Genomic DNA, 18,890 nt, shown 5'->3' on the forward strand with positions numbered 1-18,890 from the left:
GATATGCAGCCGGTCATTATCTGCAGCAGTACAGGGAGGGCAGACAAATGCCTCATTTCTTTCATTTATACCTTCATTTGTTAAGGATTAATGATTCTTAAGGCAGATAATTCCAGATAGTTGGAGCAAAGTAAACAAATGACAATCTGACAGTTATTTCAAGATGGATCCCTGGAACAGCTTTAAGTCCCCCACCTAATTACCTGTTAGCCCTAGATGCAGAGTGGAGTATAAGCAGCTGTTTTACATATGCAGGACATAGGCTGTATAGAGCTAGAAAAAATTAGAATATTAGAAAAAGGCCTGGCAGTGACAACCAGCCAGCATGAATCACACAGCAAAGGCATGATATGGCAAGACAAAGATGTCCCAGCCATTAACATTACCATTAAACTTTCTTCTCCCTACTTTTGTGTCATGTCCACATTTGTGGCTTCTTAGGAAGGAGAGTCACAGTTATCCGAGGAGATGACGGTGCATTAATTACATTTGCATAATACTGTTATAAACTTAGAATAACAGAAGGATATGAAGTCTGAAACACAATTGTCTGTCATTATTTTATAACTACAGTCCTCAATAATTTGCCAAAACACTACAAATTTTATGAGGGACAGACCAAAAATATGGCACAAAACTCTGTACATTCTGTAACAATCTGGACAGTTGACAGGTATGATGACAGTCAATACCTTGTATTGTTATGTAAATCTGTCACCAAAAATCATTTCCTGATAACACATTTATACCCAGACCTATACAAATACATAAATATTATTCCATATAAATTATTGAGGAAAAGATAAAGACAATTTGATGGACAGATGATGACATGAACCAGCACCACCCCAGTCTTTGCTGGAATGAGCTGGATGACTGGATGTCAGCTGGCTTCTTGACATCCAATGAAAGATGGACTTAGGACCATCTTTGAGTGCTGTATATTTTGGCACAGCCACCTGTGTAAAAAAGAAAATAAAGCTGAATACCATCAGCATATAGTTGGTAACAGATATGTCTTTTTTCAAAGACAACCCTGTGTGACAGCATATATATGACTGCGATGTTACCACACATTCTAGCACAGGACTACTGGTAGAATTTATCCCAGAGAACACATGCTGTGAGCAGCCCAAAAGGTAAAGGGCAACCATCTCAGCATGGTGCCAAAAAATAAAAAAAAATTTAGTCTGACACACACCATCAAGATGCTATGGTACGCTGAACCAAATACCACTGGGAAATCGGACGGATCAAGATAAACCTTAACCTCTGATGTTGCACCATCGGGATGGCACAAGCAATCCAAATATGGATTGAATTTTCACTCTTCTTAGCGTTAAAACTAGACTGGCAATGGTCAAATGGGACAAGAGCTATGAAGTGCGAATAAATTTGTAAAGCTAGTGTCTCCTCAGTAACCTTTCTTATGAAAAGAGGGTAATGAGTGGGTAATAAGTCTTCATCATATCCATGTATCTTTCTTCTTTTTCTTTTTTTTTTTTTTTTTTAATTGAGTGATAAATGCCTCTTTTAATAAATATGGACCCTTAAATCTCATAAAGGTCTAGAAATAAAAAAAAAAAATGGTTAGTCTGGAGAACTGATACAAAATTTTGTTAACCTTGTTAGCACAGACTGAGATATGTAGAGTCCAAAGATGAAAGAAATTCATAACCTCATAAAAGTCAATATACCCAAACTTCTCAACAAATACCTAGGGCATCAGCACCAAACACATTACAACACACCATTAATACCTTGTGAGGGAAGAACTGCTTAATCTTGGTTACCGTGTTTGCAAAAGTGTTGCACCCCCTCACTCTATGAAGATGAGAAAACTCTGTAAACAACAAAATAGTCTATGACTGATAGCTAAACCACTTCTTGAAAGAGTTCAGCCAGACAATTTTCTGCAGCTGAAATTTCAACAAAGAAGTCTTAATATACATATTGAGCTATATAATCTGCCTAGTTATTAGTAGGTACTGTTTGAGAATCATTCCAAAATTGTGTTCTACAGAAGACATTTTTAAGAGACTTATGCACTAGCATAAGAAAGTTGTTCATAGAAAGTTTTATGTCACACTAGCTGATTTCTATTGCTGTCTTGTTTCTATATCAAGTATGATAATGCATCTCTTGATCTGATCCATGGATTATCTATACATGCCCCCACCTTAGTATGCATGTATGCATATCTGGTCATCATGATCTCTTCATACCCCAGTACGGACACATTCCAGGGAATCTTATTTCCTCCTTTATATAATTCTACATGGGAGTTTTAACAGAAGAGGCATTAACATCGGCTGTTAAGGTAATAATATGAGCTGCACTTCAGTGATACTTGAACCCTTAACTGTTTAGATAAATTGCGTCATGTCATATCAGTTTTCTTGTAATACTCTGGCAGTTTGATACAGAGGTTTAAGAATATGTGTTGCCTGATCAAGGATCTGCAGCAATCCCATAGTCAACATTTGCCTACTCTGTGATTCTGAGGAAATCGCTTAACTAGACATTGCTAGACAATCACACCTGCAAAAGACTTTGTTCTCAATGGACTTACCCAGTTAACCAACGGTATCCTTTTCATGGCAAAATTCACAAGACATGGGACTGTGATATAAAATCTTGGCATTAGTATTTAAGATTTAACTTACATAACAATGAAAAAAGTGCATTAAAGGTGCAGGCAGTTTGTAATTTATCATGTTAACATTTTTAACACAATTTAAACAAATAGTAATTTGCTCATACATGGCAAAATTCTGAGCTATGTAACCCTTAAAGAGAAACATTTGCCTATGATTGTGTGTATATACAAAACATCAGTACTATGTTAGTGTCTCATATCATTTATGACAGATGTACTTCCACTAATGGCTTTTTGCTTCTGTTGGTTATATGTAGATGTTTCAAAGGCTGCAGTTTCTGAAGCAGTTAGGCAAACGTGGACAGAAATATAGAAATGAAGAATTAAAGCATGCAAATAAAAATTGCTACAGACATAGCAAAATGCTTTAAACATCTACAAAGAGAACAGTTTTAATAGATGCAGATTAACAAACGCAAATAGTGCCTTTAAAACTCTATAAATTATTCAACTTGCTGCAGATCCAGGAGTTAATTTCCTCGCAGTCATTCTATGATTATTCTTAGCAGGATGTGGCATAATGAAACAAATCATTATTCTGTCAGTGCCTTTGTTTACTCAAAAATGTATTTGCAGTGGTCAGCGTATTTAAATGCTTGGTTATATACCAGAAAAAAATGTGAGTCTGAAACACCAGGGAATGCCTTGAAGAACCTGACAGTTCATTTTTTTACATCCGCATTTTAAATCATGTTCTTTTCTCTTATATCAGGGAACTTCTATTCTGTCTGAAGAAATTAAACACTTCATCATACAAGAAGTCATGAGGGTGTTTGATGGTAAGAAACTTCTGTTTCATTATGAGCACTCAATAATTTTATATTTATGTCAGGTACTCACAGTAACCAGTATTTACTAAATGATTCCATCTGTTGAAAGCAGTTTCTGAAAATACAGTTTCCTCCTGTATTCTCATTTTCGTGAAATATTTAATACATTCTAGTTGAAAATCTGTATCTTTTTAAATGCTTTCACACTTTCCAAAAAATACACTACAAGCTACTAACCATAATAGAATCACGGTATTATATCAATTCTGCAGTGTAAGTTAGTAAGTGTAACTCTTATGTTAGAAAAGAGATTGTTATGTCATTATAATCCTTAATGCACCACAAAGAACAACTTATTCTGCAAATTAATTCTGCAGGGAACAAAAGTCATCATATGTACATCTATCAGAAAGTCTGCATGTCTATACCATGGCACCCTGTTTCTGGTTTTAAGACAGAAAATAAGTCATAGTAAACATAAAGAAATGTACATTTTAATTCTCAACGTTAACTGTTTAATTCCGTTAATGTTTACCTACCTTTATAACAGCACTTTTTGTGAAGGACTTTTTTCTGTGAAGCAAAGCTAAAGATTAGTGTGCAGGCTGTACAGATTAATTCAGGTTTAGAAAGCCCCCTGATGTACTACTTGGAAAGAATGATGCATGGTCAGTGCACCTGAATACCTGCAGACAATGTGTAAGAGTCTGTTTAGAGAGTATATCTTTTTTTCCTTAAGTGATTTTGCCCCCTTGCCCGTGAACCATCTGATATATTAAACAGTTCCTATTTGTTCAAACTCATGGGGGATTCTACCTTCAGACAAGTCAAGGGCCATCATTCTGATGGATGGTGAGTGAATTGTGTAAACACACTGATGTGTATTACCCTCCCTTTTCAAGTGTGCGCTCCTGAACACTTGCTAAAAAGGCTACCACTCACTGGTAGCTCACTGAGGTTAATGCCCACCACTAGGACACTCTTCATCATTGTCCTTTCTCTGAGGGATAGTGACAATGTGTGTTTGTGTGTGTGTGTGTGTGTGTGTGTGTGTGTGTGTGTGTGTGTGTGTGTGTGTGTGTGTGTGTGTGTGTGTGTAGATATACACAGGTGAGTGGTTGAACCCCTCCCTCCTCCCTAGGATGGTCCCACCCTTCCTCTGCTGCATACCATTTTATCTGGTAGCACTGTCAAGCACCATCTGCATGCACTATCAAGTACCTAAGTTGCTAGTCGAACTCCACCTACCAGGACCATTGGGAGGGCTTTATGCCATGACACCACTGGTACTGGTGAGTTTAGGCCATGCTTTTCGCTGTAGTACAAAGTCATTAAGGAGTGTATAGGCTTGAGAACCGAGTGTGATAATTCCCACTATAAGTGATTACAAACATTGTATTAATTTAGTTTCAAAATACCAATTGGTAGGTTGTGCTGTGAGGAGATAGCTAGACTATCCTGGGGACACAAATAGATGCAGAGTAAGTGGAATTCATTACCAAGAATTATGCATTAACTCATTAAATGCAGAAATATTTGTTTAAGAGCCATTGTGACCAGGGTATAATGCCACCTACCTGTATCTTTCCCACTGGGCATGAAAACATTATGCCATGAAAACCATGACATATTCTGACTAACAGTCAGTGAAATTAAATGAGTACTGCTCTTATTATATTTTTCTGAAATGCATCTAGTGCAGAACTACCAGTGAGCTGTTTATGCCATGCAGTCATTCATTTTTATCAGCTTCAACAAAATGATGTAATCTAATAGACTTTAATAACTTTTTTAAGGCTGCTGTAATGTATTATTCAGTGCATTCCTTAGGTTTTGTGTCTTCTTGGTTTCATACTCAGCAGAGGACTCTGTGATGGAACATTTGATGGACTGGCATCCCATTTCGATTACAAATTTTGTTTACTCACCAGTAGCTCTAATATAATTCCACAGCCGTAAACATTGTTGTGATAGATCCTTTGATGTCACATCAGACTGCCATTATGGTGGGTCTGTAATAAAATGTTGATCTCACAGCTCCAGGATTTCCAGTCACTGCCTATATGGAATTTGTGTGTCTGCTTGTGTTTGCTTGGTGTGCTCTAGTTTCCTCACATGTCTCAAAAATATGCTGCCTAATTGGTTGCAAAATTTATAAAATCTATAGCTAGAAAGATACATATATAGATAAGAGTTATGGAATGTCTTTGGGATGTGACTCCTTATGTCAAAATATTGCCAATGTGCCTAGCACTGGTTAAATGTGTTATATCTTCTAGAGTTTCTGTGGGGAAGTAGGATAGTATAACTTTGCAGTTTATAAAGTAACAAGATCTAGTTTTCATATAACAAGAGGCATTTGTTCTATTCAGATATCTGTATAGACCTGCACAGTTTACTTTAGAGAGTTAGAAGCAGTGTTTGGCCTGTAACTTGTGTCATTTGTCTTCACATTCTTTACACTTTCTGTTCTGCTGATTTATTTTTTTACTTGTGTGTTAACCATGTAAGATGATCTTCTGAGCGTCCTTTGATTATGTCAGAGGGCACAAAGGCAAGGAAAAATACAATGGGTGTGGACAGTTTATAGCTGACATTAAGCCAGTATAATTTAAAGAGGGGAAAGGAAACAAGTCAGCCTAGAGAGAGAACGTGCATACTTCTCAAAATAGTAATGAGACATCATGGCTGAACTTCAAATCATGCATCTGTGAAGCAGAATATTTAAATACTGAAATACCATCCTGCCCAAGGCTTTACCCACCAACATCACTTAAATAAGAATTCTCACATCTCATGACTTACCTTCTCATCTGGTAGTGCACACATCTCTGCTGCTCTGTGTGTCCCCTATTAGTGTATTCATCTTTGCAGCTTTACACCTCCTTTTTCAGTGCATGCATCTCTGCTGTTCTCTCCCTCCCCTTTCATTGCATGCATCTCTGCTGTTCTCTCCCTCCTCTTTCATTGCATGCATCTCTGCTGTTCTCTCCCTCCTCTTTCATTGCATGCATCTCTGCTGTTCTCTCCCTCTTCTTTCATTGCATGCATCTCTGCTGTTCTCTCCCTCCTCTTTCATTGCATGCATCTCTGCTCTTCTCCATCTCCTCTGCCATTGCATGAATCTCTGCTGCTCCTTATCTCCTCTGCCTGTGTGTGTATCTCTGTTGCTCACTATTTCCTATACCAGTGTATGTATCTCTGTTTCTTATCCTGAAAGTCAGCATATGACAGCATCTTTGACCAAGGACCACCACATTCTCATAAGGTTCTCTTCCTCCACATCCTAGTTCTCACCATAATCTACTACATCAAGAACATGAAGTACTGACAGCCATTGTCACTGAATGCTGGCTGATTTCACAATCCATGTGTCATGACTGAAATGGGTCTATGAAGGACTGGTCTGCATGCCTGCTTAACAAACAGTGAAAGAAACAGTAAAATATAATTGTCCCACCTATCAGGTCTCTGTACTCCACCCAAAACAATAAGTAATATATCTCACAGAACCTGTCAGTTAAAGTCACAGCTGTCTTGGTTTCTTTATCTATGCCATTTCCTGTCTTCTCTCTTTCTCTAAGCACTTTTGGTCAAACGCACATTCACAATTTACTTTAGTAGTATAAATCACTAGTCTTCTATTGCACTGCAAAATACAGTTGCAAATCTGTTTTTCTTTAAAAAGGCTTTTCTGTCTTTTTATTAGCAGCTATTAGCTTACAGAAGCATGTTTCTGCATGTAACTAAATATTTAAATGCTGCTATACTGTCTGAGACCCCTGTCCTGTTTTGTTCCCCCAAAAATGACTGAGTGCCACTGAAGTCAAACCCACAGCTCTAAAAACATCTGGAAAAGCAGCAGCAGTTCCTGAGAGATAATGCTATTTAATCATATTGACCCTTGTTAGAGTGTGAACTCTGTCTCTGCCAAAAGCACATTGCAAACAGTAAAGGACTGAAACAGGCAAATGTTTGAGGAGAGTCCCATATAACTCTTTGAAATAACAGGAAGTACCTTTTATTATGCATTTGCAAGACCCATCAGCAGTGTCATTTGAAAAGGTATGATGTCTGCTATGGCATTATTCCTTATCGTTCTAGAGCATTCTGTATTACAGAACTGTCGTATCCCTTCACTGCCTGAAGAACAAATGGGAACTTTCTCCTTTTAGAATTGCTGTGCTTTACAGAATGAGCAGTGCCAGGACTTGCTGTCATGCAACAGATGGCCTGTCTTGACTGCTGTGTGACAGTGCTTATGGGAAAAATGATTCCATGACCAGGATCAGAAGGGAAGATGGGTTAAAGCCCTGAGGTTATATCATCCATCATCATCAAGAAGGCATTATCAGAGACAGAGCAGAAAATGAATAAAAGGCAGCCTGGTAATACTAGGCTGATTATGATTGATACAGCAATACAATTTGGATCAGCTTTTTTCATGTCATGAGAGAGGTAACTGATATCCTTTGAAGTTCAGCTTAGAACTGAATGATTTTTTTAAAGTAGGTCTCATTATTTGCAATACTAAAATAGAAACATTGAATCTTGTCACAAGGTGTTAGCCACAGGCACATACATTCAGGCAAGTTAACACAAAAGCTGAAATCAGCAGTACCTATTTCATCTGCATTTTAACTTTTACATTCACAATCTAATGTACTCAAGTGTATAAATTTTGCATGTTAGAATCCATCTGCATTGCTTATCATTAGGGCCTTTAATTAGGTTTCTGCATCTGTGCGTTGTATGATGTGATGAAAGTCTCCCATTTTGTTTCCCCTCAGGTTTCCATCTATGGAAGCTATGTAGTTCTTGCTTTTATTTTTATAAAATGAATTGTTGTCATTCTGTATCTTTCTTATATCCACTGGATACTTTTAGCTCTCAAACAAACTCCCATCTATTTATTTTTATTTATTTATTTACTGACATTTGTTAACCGGGTTTGCCCAACTGGGCTTGTGGCCCATTTTCAGTGGACACCCGAGGAGAAAAGCTCCAGTTCTATGTTTAATGAATATAAGCATCGTGTTCATAAGACTTTTTACATTAGGATAGATGCAATATATCTGCCATCCTTGTTCCCATTCTCAGCATAGACTAGACCTTATTAGGACTCTTGAAAAGGTTTGGTATGAAGGACTGATGCCAGTACACTACACATGGTTTTACCTTTCGCTTTTGTAATGGTATATTCCAGCTTTACAACTTGCACGTTTTTGCCCTCGGCCCAACCCGATAAACACAATATTCATGTTTCCACCATATTTCTTCCACACTGAGTGGCACTTCAATAACTAGCAAATGCTGGATCATAAATCGGTTAATCAGGAATGAGCATCACTGTAGTACTGTCATGAAATGGCAGGCAGTAGAGAGGATTAAGGCTACAAGCTGTTAACAAGCTGCTTTCTGAAGTACATGGTTTGATTCTTTAAGCTTACTACTACTACTATGTGACTTTAAGCAAGTCACTTAACCAAACAGTGATCTGGGGAAATTGGGTTAGGCTCCTCCTTGGGCTCCTGGGCTGTATGTCCAGTAACCACATATGAACCAGTTAGGGCCCATGCCACCCTATTGCTGTTCATCCTCACCTTCAAATGTCTTTAGAATTGATACTGCCTGTGTTTGTCCAATGAATTATGGATGAAATCTTTCCCATAATTTCCAACTGAAAACTCACATTATAGGCTAACCCTTCAAACATCACAGTTCAGTAAAGTAGTTTGAAAAAAAAAAAAGCTTTGGTAAATTGGCTGCTGCAAACTGGAATCATCTTCTACAGAAAATAAAAGGATACAAACTTTGTTCAGGAAAAAGCTTTTTGCGCACCTTAAATCTGCATATAAATGACCTTGCTTTAGAGATAATGGACACATCTACCCCCTCTCTCTGACTATAGTCCATCTCTGTGGTATAAAAGGATAAAGCCCTGACTATGACCCAGTAGTGGCTTGGACATTGGAAGGGGTAGGGATGGGCAGGGGTGAATAGCAACACTCATACCTATTCTGGGGAAATGGTGGGTCCTGGTTTGGTTGTGCTCCAGAGTAAGTAGAGATTGTCAGTGAGACAATTGATTGAATGGCATATGTTTTTAATCCCATGCTGTGATGGTAGCTTTCAGTGGTTGTGTGTTATAGTGTGTATAGGGTGGGAACTGGATCTACAGTTGAGATGAAGTGCCTGCATTGTGCAGAGTTAGACTGGGTTAGGGCAGGGGTAAATGCTTTCATTGCCTGTGCTGTGAATGACATGTAGTGCTGCCTGGAAGATGCTCCTGCCAGTTGTGGCTAGAAGGCGAGCTCTCAGTGTCAAGGGGTAAACTACACTCTCACAACTGGTGCTATAGAGAGTGCACTCAGTCATAACTTGTTTAGATGGACGGGTCTCTTATATGCCTGAGACTGTAAAAAAAATTGCCTGGCTTTTCTATTATATCACAAGCATGTGCTGCTGACAGATCTATGGAAAATATGAGTTACCAGTGTATTACATGTACTTAGGAAGTGGACGAAAACTGGAGTGCCATGGGAAAACTCACTCTCTACATTATATTGCACTTCTTTCTCCACAAGTACAATTACTTGTAAAAGCTAGCTGTTTGTATTTTAAACCCTGCTGGGCCTTAGTTTTGTAGTTTTGTTCACAGCTGTGGCAGAACTCTGGGCTGCTACCAGATTTGAGCTTTATTAAGTCATATTACTGCATTTTTTCCATAAATGGTGTTAATAGTAAATTTCTGCAGTCTGGTGCCTTAAACTGCAGTACAATTCAGTAGTGGGAGCATTTTTATTTTCTGCTCAAGAATTTGTGCTTCATTGCTTTTCAGTTGTTGATATTCCAGTTTCGATCCTGCAATTTTATATTCTGCTTATCATTCATCTGCTTAAAGTTGTATTCTAGTGCTTTTCTGTTCTTCTGTTCTTTCTGTCTGCCCCATCTCCTACTGAGACATTGAGCTACAGTTTCTGAAATTCTAACCTGAAGCTCAGAGAAGTTGCATTCCAGTGCCTTTCTGTTCCCCTGTTCTTTGAGTCTGTTCCACTCCCCACTGAGACATTAAGTGAAGATCTTTGAAAGAGCTCCAATATTGACTTTATTTGATTGGAACCTCCCCCCCCCCCCTTCCTGCTGTTGGTTTTACTGTGCCTCTGGCCTCTACCCGTTATGGTAATCTGATTTCCTAAGACATTTCCTCCCCTTTTTCAACCTTATTGTCTGTAGTGTAAGCTATGTAAGTACTCTGTCCACACGTTGTTCTCCATAGATCCATCCCAGAAAGCAAATTGCCCCTATAGATACCCTGTAAAGCAGTAAATATAGAGCAAATGCCTTGTATGCAGACAAGCTTAGAGCAGCTAGCTGGGTGTAGAGTGTAAACATTACCATTATAATTAGTAGAATTTAGTACTGTTAGCATAATCTGCCCCAATAAAGCACCCACCCATATCATTCTGCACCAAAAAAGTACCCTTTATAGCTATCTAACTGCAGCTCACCAATCAAAGGACAGGATAGCATAGATATACAATTTCCTAACTTCATTGTAGCCAGCTTGGTGGATATGGACATCTTGAGACAATGTAGTAGTTGGATCATTTTTAGTAACAACCACTTAATCCTTAAAGAAACAGACAGTATGTGAGAGATGTACTTACACAACGACACTGGAGGATAAAACTGTCGCATACAAGTGCATATCAGATTGTCGAAACCACACACACAACACCCACTTCACACAGTACACAGCACATGCATAGACTAATGTATGCTGAGGCACTTAAAGCAATCTTTCTAAACAACACATATCACCTAGACCTTCTGTTGTCAAAGCTATGCCTCAGCACCCCCAAGGAAAAAGAACACCTAACACCACACATACAGGCAAGCAAACACACTTCCCAGGACTCTCATCATAGGGGACTTCATTGTAAGACATAGTGATGCTCCTCTGACCAGGCTGAACAAGGAGTATAACAGTTTGTTTCTTATCTGGAGCTAAGATCTGCCATAATCATGCACACACTGAAGTCACTACACCACAGGCACCTGTACGATTTCATCATAGCTCATGTAGGTATAAATGACCTGAGATGTAACTCCCTGGACTATATGAAGATTGGGGTTCACTACATATGACCGACGCCCATTTGTCCGAAACCAAATGACCGAAAACACATATGACCGAAAACTCATTTGACCGAAAAACAGCACTGGCAGGTATATGCCCTCTTCCTCACTGTAGTGCAACCCTGGAGTTAGAATATAATGTTAGGGTGGTGTGGAGGGCGCAGGAGGCAAAGCCCCCCATAAAGTTCAGTTTCACTAAATAATCTCAAATCAAACAACAAAATATCTGATCAAAGCCTCCACACCCCCCCCCAACAATATATTCTAACTCCAGGATCACACTACAGTGGGGAACAGGGCAAATACCTGCCAGTGCTGTTTTACGGTCAAATGAGTTTTCGGTCATATGGGTTTTCGGTAAAAAGAAATTTCGGTCATTTGGTCTCAGTCAAACGGGCGTCGGTCATATGAAATTTCGGTCACATGTCGTGAACCCGAAGATTGACATTATGGAGCTCCATACCTCTCAACCTCTTAGAGCAAGAAATATTGACAAAGCCGTAAATAAAAGTGGGACAAAGACCCAAAAATAGAAACAAGTTTTAAGCATTGCTCTTACAAACTTAGAAAGTTGATAGAATAGCAGGGTTACATTGGCATTATTTGTCTGAATAGTATGAAGTGTGGAACACACATGTCTGTCATTATTTTTTAACTTCAGTCTTTAATGATTTGCCACTAATTTACCAGAAAAAACACATTTTTTTAAAAAATGGACAAAAATATGAGGCAAAAATCTGGACATTCTTTGAAAATATGTGCAGGTGAGAAGTATGTGGAGCTCTAAGACTGTATCTCAGGCTAGTATGAAGCTAGCATTGAGAAGCATATTACCATCACAAGTGAAGATGCCACTCTATGAGCATATTACCATCACTAGGGATGATGCCACAGTATGAGCATATTGCCATCACTAGGGATGATGCCACAGTATGAGCATATTACTATCACTAGGGATGATGCCACAGTATGAGCATATTACCATCCAGTATGAGCATCTTACCATCACTAGGGATGATGCCACAGTATGAGCATATTACCATCCAGTATGAGCATCTTACCATCACTAGGGATGATGCCACAGTATGAGCATATTACCATCCCTAGGCATTATACCACAGTATGAGCATATTACCATGACTAGGGATGATGACACAGTATGAGCATATTACCATCACTAGGGATGATGCCACAGTATGAGCATATTACCATCACTAGGGATGATGCCACAGTATGAGCACATTACCATCACTAGGGATGATGCCACAGTATGAGCATATTACCTTCACTAGGGATGATGCCACAGTATGAGCATATTACCATCACTAGGGATGATGCCACAGTATGAGCATATTACCATCACTAGGGATGATGCCACAGTATGAGCATATCACCATCACTAGGGATGATGCCACAGTATGAGCATATCACCATCACTAGGGATGATGCCACAGTATGAGCATATCACCATCACTAGGTATGATGCCACAGTATGAGCATATCACCATCACTAGGGATGATGCCACAGTATGAGCATATCACCATCACTAGGGATGATGCCACAGTATGAGCATATCACTATCACTAGGGATGATGCCACAGTATGAGCATATTACCATCACTAGGGATGATGCCACAGTATGAGCATATTATCATGACTAGGGATGATGCCACAGTATGAGCATATTACCATCACTAGGGATGATGCCACTCTATGAGCATATTACCATCACTAGGGATGATGCCACAGTATGAGCATCTTACCATCACTAGGGATGATGCCACAGTATGAGCATGTTACCATCACTAGGGATGATACCACAGTATGAGCATATTACCATGACAAGGGATGATGACACAGTATGAGCATATTACCATCACTAGAGATGATGCCACAGTATGAGCATATTACCATCACTAGGGATGATGCCACAGTATGAGCATATTACCATTACTAGGGATGATGCCATAGTATGAGCATATTACCATCACTAGGGATGATGCCACAGTATGAGCATATTACCATCACTAGGGATGATGCCACAGTATGAGCATATCACCATCACTAGGGATGATGGCACAGTATGAGCATATCACCATCACTAGGGATGATGCCACAGTATGAGCATATCACCATCACTAGGTATGATGCCACAGTATGAGCATATCACCATCACTAGGGATGATGCCACAGTATGAGCATATTACCATCACTAGGGATGATGCCACAGTATGAGCATATTATCATGACTATGGATGATGCCACAGTATGAGCATATTACCATCACTAGGGATGATGCCACTCTATGAGCATATTACCATCACTAGGGATGATGCCACAGTATGAGCATCTTACCATCCAGTATGAGCATGTTACCATCACTAGGGATGATGTCACAGTATGAGCATATTACCATCACTAGGGATGATACCACAGTATGAGCATATTACCATGACTAGGGATGATGACACAGTATGAGCATATTACCATCACTAGGGATGATGCCACAGTGTGAGCATATTACCATCACTAGGGATGATGCCACAGTATGAGCATATTACCATCACTAGGGATGATGCCACAGTATGAGCATATTACCATCACTAGGGATGATGCCACAGTATGAGCATATTACCATCACTAGGGATGATGCCACAGTATGAGCATATTACCATCACTAGGGATGATGCCACAGTATGAGCATATTACCATCACTAGGGATGATGCCACAGTATGAGCATATCACCATCACTAGGGATGATGCTACACTATGAGCATATTACCATCACTAGGGATGATGCCACAGTATGAGCATATTACCATCACTAGGGATGATGCCACAGTATGAGCATATTACAATCACTAGGGATGATGCCACAATATGAGTATATTACCATCACTATGGATGACGCCACAGTATGAGCATATCACCATCACTAGGGATGATGCCACACTATGAGCATATCACCATCACTAGGGATGATGCCACAGTATGAGCATATCACCATTACTAGGAATGATGCCACAGTATGAGCATATCACCATCACTAGGGATGATGCCACAGTATCATCTTATTACCATCACTAGGGATGATGCCACAGTATGAGCATATTACCATCACTAGGGATGATGCCACAGTATGATCAAGAGACAACTGATTTTAACAATTGGCTGTCTTTCTTGTGTCAGTCTAGGGGGATCCAATATTTGTCAACTTAGGCGGACATGATTATCAGACCATGTTGCATTGCACAGAGTGGTCTGCACGTGCCCCTCTATGCTTTTATATATTGGGTAAAATGTTATACTCTACCATAATACCTTTTTCAGACAATGCCAAATCAACAAACCTACTTACATGGCAAAATCAATTAATCTGAGCATCAAGATATGTCTGATCAATTCCAGGACTCTAGATAAAAAATATATATATATTCTTTGTGCAAGCCCAGTTCACATTTAAGAATAGAGACATCAGTGCAGTTACCAAGACATAGTTTAAAGCAGCAGAGAGTACCCTGCAACTACATGGTTTCAAAGCCTCCCACACTTTTAGACCAGTAGCTACACAGACAAGAGGTAAAGGTAGAAATGCCTCAAGATACAGCAATACCAAGCATGTTTTTAGGTTGGTCAAGCAGGATGATGCTCTGGAGTTCTTTCATGTGCAGATCACTATAGACAAAATCCTGTACAATATCATGGACAGCTCTAGGTCACCCTCCATGTCCCAAAAAGCTCACAATGCATAATTAAACCTACTAAAGACACTTACCCCCCAACCTAATACTCTACTAATGGGAGAGTTTAATTACCCCTCTATAGATTGGGAATCCTACCCTGGCTCAATCTGCAAGCATTGAGATTCCTGCACTTTTTTAAAATATAAACAACCTTCACCAAATAGTGAAAACACCCACTAGAGACTCCAGCATACTGGACCTCATACTCACAAAAATTAGAGAATGTTGCACCCAATATCTCAACCATAAAGCTGTCTCCTTTGAAATCCAAATCAACTCTATAACCCCAGTAAAACCAGTAACTGATGGTTTGCTAAAATTCAATGCCTTCTCCAAATGATGAGAATACAGCAGGTCATGCAGAGTTGCTCTTGAAACTCGATGAAACCTAGTCAGTCATAAGTGCAGCTGGCTCAAGCCACCACCCTGTGCTGGTACCATGAACCAGTGCCCTACCTCCTCAGCTCTTCAATCAAAGAAGAAAAAAAAAAACAAAAGTAAAGCACTTCCCTCTAATAAGACAATCCCTACATTGTAACAATTGGCTTGTGGCCAGATGCATGACACAACCCCCCCCCCCAGCCATTCAGGTCCTGTTTATGTGTCTTACCCCCAACCCTCCTTCTGCATATTTTATTTAAAAAGATATTTCTGCTTTTAAACCGAAACACACTATTTACTACAAATGTAGCAAACCGCTGCTATAGTTTATAACCTACCTTCATGGAGAGCTACAGTGCTCATGTTTTAATTAAAAACATTATTTTTTTAAACTGTAGCAAACTACTTGCTACAAATGTATCAAACATCTGCCATGGTTAATACCCTATCTGCATGAAGCACTCTAGAGCTCAGGTTTTAGTTTAAAGAAAAGAGAGGGATATAATTTTTTATTTATTTTATTTTACGTTTAAACAGTAGCAAGCTGCTTGCTATAATGCAGTAAGCAGTTGCCATGTTCAGACAAGGCAAAGCCATGGAAGGAATTAACATGGATATGATCAGTAATGACATAGGAAACCTCCAGACACTGGACCTAATCCAAGTTGGTCTCGTCAAGGGCAGGTCATGCCTATTCAACCTGGTGGACTTCTTTGAGAAGGTCACCAAAGCAATGAATTAGGACAGAATGGTTCACACTGCCTACCTTGACCTGGCCAAGGCATTTGACACAATAATCCACTTGGGCATTATTGACAAACTCAAGAGCTTAGGTATAAACCCTTATATCAGCCAATGGATAGCCAGCTATCTCACAAACAGAACCTGAGAAGTTAGAATTGGGGAGCCCACCTATACAATGAGACCAGTCAAAAGTAAATTCCCTCAGGGATTGGTCCTGGGACTGCTCATTTTTGGCATTTACTTCTCTGAAGTCATGACCAATACCAATGGCCTGTGGCTAACTAAATTTGTAGATGATTACGAATTAGGAGTGGTCATAAAATCCCCCACTGACACAAATGTTCTCTAGGAAGGGCTGTCACAGGCAAATAACTGGTCTCAGAGCCATTCACTAAAATTAAATGTCAAGAAATGCATAATAGTATCCTTCAGGAAGTCATCCAGCCCTGGTAACTATCATATTGATACTACACCCCTAAGGGTTAACACAGAAGTCAGGGACTCGGGTACACACATAGACAGTAAAATAGCCTTTGACCATACTGTGTCTACAGTAATGAGGAAATCTTTCAAAGGTATGGCATCTAGGGTCAAGAAAGTCATTCTTCCACTGCATTCCACATTTAGACCTATCACTGAGTACAATGCCCCCTTAGGTATGTACCTAACCAGATATCTCCAACAATTGTAATGTCTACAAAGGTTCCTTACTAAAAGAATACAAGGCAGAAGTAACATGTCCTGTGCAGACTGCCTCAAGTTTTTATCACTGTATTCTATCTTCTACAGGTGGCTGAGGGGATATTTATGCCTATCATACATAGAAACTGTGGTACCTACCAGAAGTAAGCACAGAACTATCCCCAGAAACAAACCACCCTGGATATACAATAAAATAGAAAAAAAAGGAAAACAATTTAAAAAAGCTATGTTGCTCAACCTGTAAGTAAGAACATGGCATCTAGGTCCAGGGAGGTCATTGTACCACTGTTTTCAGTCCTCATCAGTCCTATGATAGAGTATAGTACCCCCTTTGGTATGTACCTGACCAGACAAATGCAGCAACTGGAATGTCCGCAAAGGTTCCTTACAGAAAGATTATAGACAGTAAACAAAATGTCCTACACTGATCCTCTCAAATCCCTGTCTCTTCACTCTGTACCATGCAGACTACTGAGAAGTGGTCTTGGCCTGGCATACAATGCATCTATGAACCCTGTTTTGAGGAACCTTTTGCACGTCTGTAAAACAAAGAGCAACAGAACTACTAGATCAAAAGACCTACGTTTGGCTTGTGACACAAACAGGATGTTTTGGAGTGACAGATATGTTTCCCAGAGAATTCCCAGTATCTGGAACAGACTGACCATCTATGTGAAACACAGTTGCTCCCTAAACTTATTTAAGTGCAACTTGGACCAATGGATGGGTAATCTGAAATTCACCTCTGGTCTGGCACCTATGCCACTGATGAAGAGAGGCAGTCCATAAAATGACCCCTAAATAAATCAAATTTGTGGGTCACATGTGAGTTACCTGGCTAGGGTTTTAAGGGCTGTAGTGGTCAATAGCCTAGCATATCTCTATGAACAGAAACAACATGGAAGGCACCTCTGCTGAGAAACAAATTAGAGAATCTTTCACTATGAGGCAAAAATGTATTCATAGCTCACCTGTTTCACTTGAAGTTCTCCTACATTCTGAAATATATTTACTACCAACATTTTCTGTGCTTGGGACTGGAAAAGTGTAATTCTCAGTGGGAAATGTCTCTATACATTCCTAAAATAATTGTGCAACAAGAAGGAAATTTAACCAAAAAATTGAAGTCTTGAATCTATAAATATGATTTATACAAAATTTCTGGAAAGGTTTAATCTGCAATATTCATGCACGTTCCTGGGGAGAAGCCATAAATAAATTTAACTATTTTACATTTATGATGATGATGATGATAAAGAAGACAAGATAGCAATACTCAAAGATAAATTAACTAACTACTGTCATCTCAGAAAGAAAGTTGATAGGCATTAGACTTGAATTCTTTATTAAAGCACAAGGTTCTATAGAGACTATACATGCATATGTTTCTCACTTAAGCAAAAATCAACAAATGTTGTGAAGTTGACTAGTTACATGTTTCTGTAATAAAATATAGAACAATCTGTTAGTTAAATTAATTAAATTAGGAAAAGAGGTGTGTCGAGTAAAGTGGGACTCAAATAATACATAACTTAGAAATAAAGGTGAGATGTATTGTAAAAGCAATGAATCTTGAAAGTGAAAGTCATTAGGTAATATACTGTATTACAGACAGGATTGAAGAAGAAACCTCATACTTTGTTAAAAATCAGGCTTGTAGTACATGAGGCTATAAGCATAACAGGAAATCTTGCCCATCTATTATTAGGTAAGTCTGCAGAACCCGTTCTACAAAAGTTTTCTTTTT

The 18,890-nt window shown here is 39.1% G+C and overlaps 1 protein-coding gene across 1 annotated transcript in view; it reads left to right on the forward strand.

Moving 5' to 3' along the window:
* The window catches only part of COL19A1 (collagen type XIX alpha 1 chain), a gene marked incomplete in the record, with an annotated part of 3,251,042 nt that overhangs the window by 3,022,940 nt on the left and 209,212 nt on the right, over window positions 1-18,890 (forward strand). The window contains 1 exon segment of the mRNA XM_044063894.1: window positions 3,372-3,438. Coding sequence (XP_043919829.1) covers window positions 3,372-3,438 — 67 coding nt within the window.

The sequence above is a fragment of the Protopterus annectens genome, chromosome 2.part2 (genome assembly GCF_019279795.1).
Source record: "Protopterus annectens isolate FY-2018-M chromosome 2.part2, PAN1.0, whole genome shotgun sequence".
NCBI lineage: Eukaryota > Metazoa > Chordata > Ceratodontiformes > Protopteridae > Protopterus > Protopterus annectens.